Genomic DNA, 13,518 nt, shown 5'->3' with positions numbered 1-13,518 from the left:
CCAAAGCTAGTTACTGATCACATGGCCAGTTGTGGCCACCTGGGGGTCTGAGCACAGTGATGTGCTCAGAGTAATTTGAGTTGGTGAGCTATGGAGGACAAAGTATGATCCACTGCCTATAGAGGACAGGGAGGACCCTGAAGCTCTGACATTGTCACCAGGCTATACAAGATCAATCCAAGTTGTTGACATGTGTCACTGTGAGCAGAAGATAGAGGATACCTTTTGTGTGAGCAGGGCATTTGTATTGCTGGCTGCATCACTTGTCATGTCACCGCATGACTTTAAAAGATCTTGACTCGTGTAGAGGTGGACAAGAAGTATCCTCTGTGTTTTTGCACGGCCTGTGGCGATCAGTAGAAAAGAAAGTGCAGAGTAGAACTGCTGTAAAATTCTAGCAGCGTTGACACACCATTTTAGCATTATTTTAGCATCATTGTACATTGGTGAGTGTTATGAATGTTGCTTCCTTGCTACAAATTGTCTGAGGCCAGAGAGCTGAAGGATTCTGTCTCTTATGTGGTGGTGATATGCTTATTTCTGTCTGCCTCTTTGTCTCTCTCTATTTTCCAATTTCTTTCCTCCATGCTCTCATTCCACCATTTTCCTATCACTGATTTTGAAGAGCTACATTAATCTCCTCTAAAATTTTAACTCCCAATATTACTAAGCATCTAATGGTGACAAAAATGTTTCATAAATGTTTCACAGACTAAATCAGCCACTAAATTCTGCTTGGAAAAATGATTGAAATGGCGTTTGAAAACCACAAGTCTGCTATAAAGTGAAAGTTCTTTATTGGTCTACTAAGCAGCAGAAGCGTCACGGTTCATTTTAGAATCCTGGTAGCTTGTTATCACAGTCTGCCTCACTGCAAGCTTTCAGAGTATTTTATAGAAAAATTCCAAAAACTACAGGTAAACACTGTGAGTGATTATGTTAAGCACGCTGTTATTATGTCAGGAGCCCCTGTCAGCTGGCAGTGTGGATTTGTCAAAAGCGAGACAGACAGACCTGCCTTTGGCAAACTTTGGTAAATCGCAGAAGAGAGTGTTTGTGAACGTTGCAGCTGTGAATATGTCACAGATCATTAACAAAATGTGAAAAATCCATGTTCAGTCATAATTCATCCACTTTTTTTTTTTCTCTGTTTGCTACTTGGACATTACGCATTGTTACTGTCTCCAAAACAATGACTTTACAGGTAAAGGAAAAACATTCTTAGCATTCTTAACGTTGGAGCATTTCTCTTTCTCCTTTTCATCTTGAATGTTTAACACATTGTAAATTGCTAACTGAAAAAGACAATATGCTCCATGAGGAACCTGCAGGGCCTTTAGGCCTTCAGAAAAGGCCCAGTTTCTCTGAAATAAAAAAATACTATAATACTTTTTTTTGTTTGTTTTAAACTCCCCAAGTATTGCAACACTATTCTTATTTTATTGTTACGCTTTTTTAAAAGGGTTACATTTATGAAATGTCCAGTGGAAAATGATCCAATCAGGATTTCTTTTTTTCTCGTATTTTTTTAAAATGCAAAACACTGAGATTTACGATTGCAACCTTCAGATATAATTAAAAATACAAGCTTCAAATAAAACATGGAATGCCTTGTACAAGCATCCACATTGAATTTTGAACAGCCAAGGAATGTTCATGTGAATATAACTCGCTAGCATACTACTAGAGTTCCATAGTGGCGATAGCAAAAAATAGAATTAGAGGAGCTTTTCCTCGTTTTCGACAGAGTTTTGCCATTTGTTGGCCGGACTGACGGTGTGCTGTGGTTAGATTGTTGAGGAAGAATCATCCAAAAAATCATCCAAAATCATGCGTCATAGCCAGCGGGTATTAAACAGTCAACTGCAACAAGCACACACATCCATTCACACATGTACACACACCAGCAAGGTTAGTATACTTGCACATCCTCTTATACACATACACTCAGGGGAGTTGCAGCAGTGTCCACACACACACACACACACACAAACATATATATATATATATATATATATATATACATGGTGTTGTTGTTTGTGGACTTAGCATAAGGTGTCAGACCTGTACTGTTGAGGTGTCAGACACATCTCTCTACTTCTGCACTTGTGGAACATTCACACTGGCTTGAGTGTTTCTCAGCACCTGCTGCTGATGGCACGGTGCAAAACATGCATTCAAACCTGTGCTATTACACCATTGCAAGGTGAGACATTACAGCACTGTGTTTCGTATATTAACACTGATTCTCTCTCCACATAGTAATGGTATGGGTTACTGCTGATGGCTATGCAAATATGAATTTGGTTGATATAATACAGAAAGGACATATCACATATATATTGTACATAACAACACAATATTGAAACATACAGGTACTGTTTCGGGTACCTGAGAAAATTAGATTACGAAAAAAAAATCTGTTCATTAAGCATTTATTTGCTGAGAAGTGCACCTGCATTACTATAAAGACAAATGATGTTAATAAAATAAGTGGTAATTTTATGGATGCCAGTGTGTTTGTTTAGCTAATTACAAGCCTATCTGCATGGCAACCCAGTATTATTTGTAATTTTTAGAATACATATGGGATATATGTATGACTACTAGACCATCTCATTGTTCTAATGAGAAACCTATACACTGAGCAGCAAGCCACAGTCAGGATGGAATATGGACAAACAGACTGGTTCCACATCAGCACAGGATACTTATGTAACCAATATTCTGAACATATAAAAAGAGACTCGGGACTGGAGGAAGATGGTCGAGGTGGAAGAGACATCAGTAACCTTTGATATGCAGATGACAAAGCAAAAAAAAAAAAAAATCCAGACCTGAAGGCTGCTATATGAGAAGTAAAAGAACAGAGTGAAAAGATGGGAGTTCAGCTCAGTATGAAGAAAACAATGATTTAACAGCACAAAACAACACAAAAGACCACCAGTTTTATCACTGGCTATGTCTTGTTAAGTCATGAACGTCTGCTAAAAGCTGTAAATGTAAATGTATGTTTACATGCGAAGAGTTTTGGCAATTCAATTGAATACATTCCGATTATAAATGAAGAGTGAGGTGTTTATATGCACACTAGTCAAAAATCTGATGGAAACTCTGTGTTTCCATGCACACTACAAGTAATTCAATCCAAAATTAGAGTAGAATACTACTTAGTGTAGATGGTACCATAATAACGAGTGTCACCTAAGTCCAGTCAGAGTGAGATGAGCAGCAGTAAGCAGTGCTTGTGTTTTTAATGTACCTCATATGTGCTTATTAAAGAAGAGGAAGAGGAAGACAGCATGCCCTGAGGCACATAAGATGGACATAATCTTCATCTCCTCTGCAGAGCAGTTTCTGTTTCTGCCATATTGAACAGTGAAAATGTTTGCTATGATGAAACTGCATATGCGCAGAACATGCTTAAACTTCCTGATTGGGAATGTAATCGGATACAGGCATTTACATGGTTATTATTCTGTTTAATGGATTATTTACAGGATGACCCACCTTATTCAGTAGGATAGAAATTGAATTGAAGTGTATACATGCATGTATTGTATTCCCATGGAGCTATCAGTCGGATTATTAATGGATTATTAGGCTGCATGTAAACATGGCTACTGATGGCTTTGAGAAAGTTGACACAGATTGACACTTGACACAAAAAGGATGGTGCTTAAAAAACCTTCAATGGCAATAATGTGTCTACAAATAATGATCAGAATTGTCCCGATTATGGTCTTTTCTGTGGCTCCTCAAGGATACGAAGATTGGACAATAAAAAGCACGTGGAAAAATATTGATGCCTTTAAACGTGTAAGTGGTGACTTTTAACAGTGGACCGCAGTAAAAACAAATGAATCCTTGACCAAATCAAGCACCACCTCTCACTTGAAGCCTAGATAACCAAACATATTGGAAGAACCGATTACTCTGAAAAGGCATTTGTGCTTGGAGCTGTTGAAGGTAAAAGATGACCAGCAACAAAACAAATGGATACAGTCAGAGGATTAATGAAAAATCCATTAAGGAGCCAAAATAGTCGGAAGACAACAGGATGTCCTAAACACTATCTGCATGGTTGCCAGGGGTCGGAACCAACTTCAAAGCATATAATGATAATAAACACTAACGAAAATAACAAACAAAACAACGAATGATTTCAAACTTAACTAAACTAAAAACAGAAGAAACAAAAGACATATAGGCTGCCCTAACTCCCTACCTGAAACAGGAGAAGAGGTAACCAAAACAACATGGCACCTGTCCGCTACTTTCACCCAGCTTTCAAAGCATAATCAAACAGTCATAAGTTTAACAATAGCCGGAAAGTGAAGCAGATAAAAATGAAGAGTGCCGGGCTGGTCTGGACAGGTGTTCTTCCAGGTCAAGTCAGAGGGGAGAAAGCCCTAAACGTCTCCCAAGATGGTGGCTCAGCGACCTCTTATACCCATCTGGCCAATCTGGTCAAACCTGTGCCTGTGCATAAGGGGACACACAACGAGGAAAACATAAAATGCCAGCACAAGGCACACAAAAGGTATATTACGACCAGGGGTCATAACAATGACTCTCTTATATTACCAGACCTAATCTGTACCAACAGCTTGTAACAGCACCTGTCATGATGTGTTTTTGGCATGATAACATCAATGTTATGTAGCAGCACTCAAATAGTCTGGTCTAATAAACTGACATGTAAATATAAAACATATGGGACACAGTATTTATCATAGGTGCTTACACATATATAATACAAATGTTATGATAATATGTAAAAACTGTGTGTGTGTGTGTGTGTGTGTGTGTGTGTGTGTGTGTGTGTGTGTCTGTGTCAGGAACATCCTGCCGCAGGCAGCATAGCACACCTGGAAGTCAGTGCGATGGAGAGAGAGGAAATGAGGGATGAGAAAGAAGAAGAGTGCAATCTGCGTGAGCTGACCTTCACTCCTGTCCATGCCCCCATCATTACCTTGGGAACTCACGCACCAGGGTCAGTATCACACATGCTTTGCACGCACACACACACACACACACACACACACACGGATTTCTGCTGCCTCACTTCACACGCTAGTGGTCATCTCGCTTTCTCTTTTTACACACGCAAGCACAGACTCAGTGCTGTGGCTGGTTCTATCCACATGTGAGAAAGTTTTGGCCTTGAAGCAGCAGATATGAAGCTGTATGAGATGTTTTCCTCTAGGAGCTGATCCTGCTTTATTCAGTGGCTCAGAGCTCCACTAGAAAGACTGGTACAGTTCTACTTTAAAAAACTGAACTGAAAGTGTGGAAGCAAGCAGTGCTCTTTTTAAATTACCAGAATGTTTAAGAATACTTTGATGTTGCATATTCTAAAGATTTACTTATTACTAATTAAAGGCAGGTGGATAAAGGCAGATTTGTTTGTTTGTTTTTGCATCATAAATTCTAATAATTTCATTCCTTTTTGGTAAGCAAAAACTAAAAACAAAGAAGCAGGAAATATCAATTTGGGAAATCAATTTGCATGTTACTTATTCATGATGCAAATAACTAACTAACGAGGATTCCTGGCTTGTTTGTTTTTGGCTACTAAAAAAGCCATGAAATAAATAGGATTTGTGATGTAAATTGAGGTGCTCTGCATTGCACTAAAACTCTACAGGATAATGACCAGCACAAAACAAATGAAGAATCAGTTAGTTCATTTTTAAATTAAGTCCTTTTTTTCCACTATCATTGTCATTATCATCCATTCATTTATTTATTTATAGCAAAATTAGTGTTGATTACAAACTGTTGCCCTTTAGTGTTGGTAAGAGCTGTCCAGCATAGTTCTCTAGACCAGTGAGAAACAAAAAACAAAAAACAAAAAAAAAAAACAGTGATTAATGTGTGCAGTGATATCTCTGTGAGGTCTTTTAAAACACAGTTGGAATAGTAATACAGTTGGGCTGAATTAAGACACTGCTTTTGAAAAGGATGAAAAAAAAGATGTTGCTTTATTAATTTTCCTGTGAATATCTTGTTAATTTGATGTTGTCTAATCTCTTTTCTTGAAAATCATACTTCATGGATAGGGATTTTTCCTGAGGATATTCTCGCAGATACTTATTTCCCCTCTGGTTTATATATGTAAGGAGCGCTGTATCTCTGCACAGCTGTAGTAAATTGTTATGCATGCGTATCTGTCATTTCAGGGTCCACTGCAACTGTTCAGACCATTTCTTAAAGGTCAGCTATTACCAGAAATGTAATGTCTTTCTTTGGTAGTGTTATTTTAGCTGTGTGTCAAAACAAGTCAGCCTAATTTACCAGCACATCTTACCAGGACGCTACAGCGGTGATGCCCATAGTGAGACCCACAGGCCATTTGTTAAAGCAACATTATGTAAAGTTTTACCTTAAACTCACAGCTTCAAAAATCATTTTGATGGTACACCGACTTAAAATAGGGAGAATGGCAACTCATGGACTTTTATAATTTCTCCAGATGCCAAAAGTCGTCTAACCTCAAACCTTCTTCATCCCAAGAGCAAAAACGTCACTTCTCACATAATACTGCTTTAATATGTAAAGGAAGTCATTTAAAGTGGTTTGATATGAAATGCACCATTACAGAAAAAGAAGAAAAAAGACTTACTGAACCAGAGCTGATTTTGCATAATAATTTTCTGGATTTATGCATAATTCAATTAAGATGTAAACAAATAATTAAGAGTGGTTTGATGTGAAACTGAACAAGTCAGAATTTCCATAAGGGTGATAATTGGAACTAGAGTTTAATATCTGTATAACTGTGGTCTCCAGCACTGGTCCTGGAGAGTTTACTTCCAACCTGTATCCAATAAGCTGCACCACCCCTTACCTAACACTAATACATCTGAGCCAACCAATCAGGGACTTGGGAAGAGGTTGTTTAGCTGGAGCAAGTATGGCAAGTTGTGATTGGAATCAGGCTCTGCAGGAAGGTAGATCTTCAGGACCGTGTTGGTGACCACTGCTCTAAAAGCTGCTGAACAGAACTGCAAAATGGTAATGAAACTTGCTCAAAACATGAGGAGGAGCCTCACCTCAGTGATAATGCTAAATTCTGCGTGTGTTCCTTTGGGGACCTAGAGGTTTGTTAACACTGGGCTCATGGCGAACACTTTCTGACAAGACTGAAGTTAGCTTCTTATTCAGGTTCTACGTTCCACCTAAAATGATGATGCAGCTGTTACATTCTGGCACATTTAGGATATAATTGCTGCAGCATTTAAGGTAGAACAGAAAATGTGTTGTCTTCATCACTGACTTACATACTGCTTCCACAGTGACTGTTCTCATCAGAACTGTGCATGAAAGGGAAAATGAGCAAACTAATAAACGAGGATTATAAATGTTTAATTTGGCAGAAAATTACCATGATCCATAGGTTGCATTATTTTTGCATTATTTTTGTTTGTGTAGAGCAAATTAAAAACTACTGATGGAAGAGCTGGTGTAATGACTTCACTCCTATAATTGTATATGACTCAATAAGTCCAGTAAAATGATGCTATTGATCAAGGACGCTCATTTACACTGATGCGCGCTCACATGCTTAGTAAAATGCAGTGGTTGTTGGGGTGAGGTTTATAGCTGTGTTTCAAGCCATAAAGTAAATGCTTTCTTCTGTTAGTGGAGCATATAGTTTTAATTCAGGGTTTTAAAAAAATTGCAGTGCTGTAAGTAATAAAAATCTATGCTAGATTGCAGTTGTCACCAAAATCAGTCTTACAAAGTGTATGAAATCATTAGGTTTTCCTTTTTCCTTTTCCCCTTTAATCATATTGTATGTGTAAAACTGAATCAATTATTTATAGGGCTGCCTATTATTCTTATAATTATGCAATATTTTATTTAATAATGGCAGCAGTCATAGTGAGTAGACAAAGACATGAGCCTCTACATAATTTAATAAATACGTGATTCTACAATCCCTCCTTTATGTGAATATATGTACATTTCCAGTACATTAAAATAAAATTAATTGTAGCCATTTCTCCAAAAGTCTTTCTTTGTGTGAGAATGAAGATTATGGAGTATGAAGATTAAATAAACTATTAACCTCTTATGCGCCCAAATATATTTTGGTTTGTCCATCTGAATTTACATGGCCAAATCTTAAGGCAAGTTATTTAGTAGCTGCATGAAATAAATACAGTTTTTAAATTTATTTTTTGGTAAAAGCTCCCCTCAAAGTAACAGAAAATGTGTTTTATGATCATACATATTGCTATATACTTATAATTTACTACTAAAAGCCAAAAATATATATATTATTTTAATAAATATAATTTATACAGAGCAGATCACTGAAGAGACACATCATCTGTTTATAGGTTATAGCCCAGATTTGTGGAAAAATGGGTCAACTTTCAGTAGACAAAACAATTGTGAGTTGAGCTTCTTTATATAAGGTTGTAAAATGACATTACCCGTCTATTTGACTGGAAAGCAGACAGTTATAGCCTATAGGGTTTTGGAACCACCGGTGGTTCGGAAGAGCATAAGAGGCTACAAAGGGTAATTTATTCGTCTCATATTCTAAATAAAAATGTATGGCTTAATTTTATGTTTGACCCTTTAAAGCCACAACATGTAAAACGAGTTAATGTATGTTAAAAGTATTCGACTCATTCAAATAATGTGCATAAATTACCTCTAATGTTGCATGATACAACTAACAACAAGGTTTTTTTTTTTTTTTTTTTTAATTCTGTCATGCTTTTAAGAAGAGTGGACTTAAAACTTAATTTATAGTATTATAGCAGCTATAAAACACATCAACATTAAATAGATTTTTTTCAGATCAGGGCATTAGAGAAACATCATTGTCAAATGTTTTGGTGGGAAAGAACCCATGTTGTTGTTCTTGGTTAATTTTGCTCTTCTTGGCACATAATATACATGCATAAAGTATGACCTGAGAAACAACTTTCCAATGACCAAAAAATGGCCAATGTATTTTGCCAACAGTTTCCTGTCATTTACAATTACATTTACATTTACAGCATTTAGCAGATGCTCTTATACAGAGTGACTTACAAGAAGTGCTTTGTCAATCTAGAGAAAGTATCTTTGCTAGTTAGCAATAGCTTAGAGAAAAGACAGTCCTGAGCTCAGATACTGCTAGAAACAAGATGTAACTTCAGACACCAAGAGGAAAAGGAACAGAGTTGAACACAGAACTCTGTGCCATTCAATGCAATAAAATACAATACAATAAACTACAATACACAGTGCAATACAATAAAATATAAGTGCAGCTTATAATTCAGTGCGGTCAATTTAAACTGACCAGGCCTAATCTTGAGTAATGTGTACTTAAGGAGCCTGACATGGGTTTTCCCACCCAAACAGCTTTAACAGTCTGTCTTCCCCACCAATCTCCTTCTCTCTGTTAGTAGTGGTCAGAGAAACTCAACAAGAGAAAGCTAATGATGAACAAAAGCTAACCTAACAAACATGACTGAGCTAGTAAGAACTTTTAGTCATCTGCCTGTTTGGTCACCCCACCACACCAGCATGCCCTGAAATAAGCAGTAAAGTAAATAAGAACCTTAACTTCTTTAAAATGTTAGCATATAAAATCATGTGTGCTCATCAGGATATTAGTGCCATGTCCAGTTCTCAGACTTTTAGGCAACCCACCCCCCATTCAGACTTTGCTAGGTGTTTTAGTATCGTAGTATCAAACGTGTTAGTAGATTACTGGTACTCAATTTTTGCATCATACAAAGATTTTTAATCTGTGTTTGCACATTGGCCTCGCTCTCTCTGGGTAGGTAGGATGGCCCCCCTTCTCCCCCCATCACTCAACACGATGCATTATTAACCGTTAAAATGACTTGCAGATTACTCCATTACTAGTATATTTGATAATGCAGGCCTTACTTATTTGTAAAATTTAGAAAGTGAGGGATGATTGTTAATAGGCCTTTCACTCTGTGGTGTGATATGAAGCGATGACTCTGCATGGCTGTAGCAGTATTCAGATGACTGCTGGAGGCTGTGCATGCTATTCATTTCACTTCACTGCCATATAGAAACCCTGCACTTTCATCTGTATTCACACCACAGTGGCAAAGCTCACTTCTACTATAAAAAATTCACCATCATAAATCTCATATAGAGCTTATCGCACAGTATCGCTGCAGCCAAAGGCAGTGTTTTACTCTTCCTGCTCTCTGCATCGTGTTTTTTTTTTTTTTTTAAACTTTGTTACAGTTTTCTCTCTGTATCAAAAGGGACACGTTTAAAATACAGTTATCCGACGCTTGTGGGAGGTTGTGATTTCCACTAAGTGGTGGTGGGGGGCGTGTCTACTGAACGGACTCAGAAACAAATGAGCTGAGGTCATAGAACCATAAGCCCCCAAATTTAAGCTATTATGGCAAAGTGCTGCATTGCAAATTTCCCAGCATGATGTCCACTCATAGGTCTCTAAATCTCTCGAGGGGACACTGAAGTCTGTGAAAATGCTGTAACCGCTATATATTTTAAGCTATATCTGTATTTATTACTCTAATGCTTGAGCGGGTTGCGGGGTGTACCAGAATGATTCACTAATGCGTTTGGTCAGATGCTGCAGCTGTTTGTGGAGGTAGATAGTGTGGAGGTGGCATTTTAAACTCCAGCAAGACCTCAGTGAGTGCAAAATAATGCTACTGTTTCTTCATGATGGATATTTTAAGTGGCATAGTGTGGAAAGTTGCAGTGTCGCTGTTCTAAAAAGGTTTGTCAGTTTCTCGTCTCATTAGCAGTCCGTGGTGTTCCTGCCTGAAACTGCAGCTTAATTACGTTGTTATGAGTTTTGAGTGTGGTCATCTTGAGTTCTGGACGTGTAACAGTTGTTCTTTGAAATCGAGTGAAATGACAAGCTGCTGTGTTGCTTCTGTTCACTCTGATCGCTGGAAAGAGAGAGTGCACTGATACAGTAAAAATCCCTCCATCTCTGCCTGGGCGCCCTGTACTTATTGGGTTTGCTAGAAGTTACTGAACTGCTTTACCCTTTTGTGAAATTGGAGGTTTGGCGAGGCCTAGGGGTTAAATTGGGCCGAAGCACATCACAGCAGAGGAGCTGAATTCTGGCACTGTACACTTAGCGGGGTTCTCATGGCGTATCTCTGAAGGTGCTGCATTTCTCTGCAGGTGGAGCGCCAAACGTTTTTCTTTTTGAGGGGGGGGGGGTCAGAGGGGTCACACTGCTGTGTATTTCTTAGTGGTGCCTATCTATGTTTCTCCCTGTTGCTAAGCAACAGCTGACAATAGCTAACTGGCTAGCTAAAATTAGCCAAATGTGTTGCTTGATAATTATAAATAACAAAGAAACAGTAAAACAAATCTCAAACACTGCACTCATAAGACCCCAGCTGTGCTAGGAAGCTAATGTATTGAAATGTATAGGCCAGCAACATTGCAGAATAAGATTTTTAGGTAAAAATAAAATAATCCTCCTTAATCCTCCTGATTGTTCTAACACAGTTCTAACAATAAATGTACTGGAGTTAATGTGGCCTATAACTGCTAATTTACCCTTTAACCCTAAAGGTTGGTGTGCAGACTGCTGGTCACAAAGCAACACAGACAACAATCTTGCCTAGCTAGCTACTAACAAAAAGGCAAAGAGAAAGATTTAAGATGAACATCGATAATTTGGAGACGAATAGAGTTTGTATTTCTAAGCACTCAGCTGGTTTCCTGATACGTTTCCTACATCGAGAAACACTAGAAGTTGCAAAGTTGACGTCAGTTTCTTATTCGCTAGCTTCTCATTTGAATTTTTCTGTTCCGCCTTAAAAGGTGCAGTGGTATTAGTCTGTCACGTAAGGTACCATTTAAGGTGGTGCTGGAAAATTCAAACAAAAAGCTGGCAAATGAGAAGCGACTTCAGCCTAGTCAAAAATGTTGATAGACATTTTATATGAAAATGTTTTACTTTTGAGGAAAGGTTTCCTGCCAGAGATGTGAGAAAAGCAGTTACAGCTGAGCTAAATCTTAAAAGCTCAAAGTAAGTCTGTGTCCTAGTACACTTGCACATACTGAGACATATTTACAACCAAGATGGTAAAATGAACATAAAATAAACCTAAAATGTTGTGGCTCCCAAGGTGGTTTCACTTTTGTTGAAGGGACAAATGGCTCTTCTGAACATTTGGGTTGCCGACCTCTGGTATAAGCAACAAGCAGTGCTATTCACTAGTAAATGTTGTGCTGTTAGCAAAATTTGCTAAACTAAGAAGCTGCCATGGTGTAGATCTGTGAATCTGTGACGATTCATCAGACACCAGATGCTCGCGGATTAAAGGGTCAAAAGGTGTTTTAATATGGCTAGGCAGATGCGTGGTCAAAAAGCAGGCGTGGGTCAAATCCAAAAGACAAACCATAAACAAAGCGGTGATCATATCACCGAGCAGACAAAGTCAAAAAAGAGGAAAGGCAAAAACGAAGTCAAAAAACAGGCAAAGGTCCAAAAACACTGATCAGCAAACACAGGCAACAGTACAAAAGGGCAAAAGCAAAAGGCAAAGTCAAATAACGAAACAATGGTCAAAAACGTACAGCAAACAAGCTCAGGATGTTCGTGGATAAGCAATACCTCGCAAAGAGCTAAACTAAAGCCTGGGCTTCAAAACTCTCCTAAGTCAAATGACTATAAACACAGGTGCAAACAGTTAGTATTCAGGTGAGCACGACCACTGATAGAAGCATGTGATCTCATCAGAGGTCATGTGATTCCCCACAGTATTGTGGGTAAAGAAGTCAGTTAAGTTTTCAGAGTCGGAGGGGAAGTTGCGTCGTCACGTGATCTTCCTGAGGGTTCTGGGAAATGAAGTTCAAGTTGTCTTGTGACACGGGTCGATGTGTGACAGAATCACGGACCTCTCCTCCATCAACTGTAGTGAGCTCTTTAACCTTTGATCTGGTTGGTCAGCATTGAAAAAAGCGCATGACATACGATATTTGACTGCTTCAAATTTGAACTTTTTTAGCTCTGGGCACCCAGAGAGCCCCACTCAAACCACAAAGCTTTCGGCATGCAAAAACTGCGAGCAGCTGTGTGTCTTTCCCATTGAAAATAAAAAAGAAAGACTGCTCAGCTTCAAAAAACACATCGCTGTGCAGCCCAGAGTTGCCCGTTTATTAGGTACATTTATCTTGTAACTATCCTCATCTGACATTTTATCAAAAAAAAACAAGCATGTAGGTACAGCTGGATTTTCCTTTTAATGGATTTCCTGCACTTTTTAGACACGTGGTTAAAGACTATGCTTTGTACATTAGAGGATTTCTCAATGCACAACTTGTGATTTATATATATATATATATATATATATATATATATATATATATATATAATACACCTACATATTTGAAGTAATTGCAGCCTAGTTTGTATGATCTAATAAAATTGTCACTCCTGAAGTAGGTCAACATATCTTCATACAGTAGGGGTATTAATATGAATGGATTTCCTGTAATCTGAGCTAAATTTTTGTAATCATA

The 13,518-nt window shown here is 38.1% G+C and overlaps 1 protein-coding gene across 1 annotated transcript in view; it reads left to right on the top strand.

Moving 5' to 3' along the window:
* Positions 1–13,518, top strand: part of nphp4 (nephronophthisis 4) — a 280,801-nt gene that overhangs the window by 180,440 nt on the left and 86,843 nt on the right. The window contains exon 13 of the mRNA XM_017693446.2: positions 4,842–4,996. Coding sequence (XP_017548935.2) covers positions 4,842–4,996 — 155 coding nt within the window. The remainder of the gene's footprint in view (positions 1–4,841; positions 4,997–13,518) is intronic.

The sequence above is a fragment of the Pygocentrus nattereri genome, chromosome 28, assembly GCF_015220715.1.
Source record: "Pygocentrus nattereri isolate fPygNat1 chromosome 28, fPygNat1.pri, whole genome shotgun sequence".
Taxonomy (NCBI): Eukaryota; Metazoa; Chordata; class Actinopteri; order Characiformes; family Serrasalmidae; genus Pygocentrus; species Pygocentrus nattereri.
Note: the sequence above shows the minus strand (reverse complement) of the source record. Positions and strands in the feature narration are given on the sequence as shown.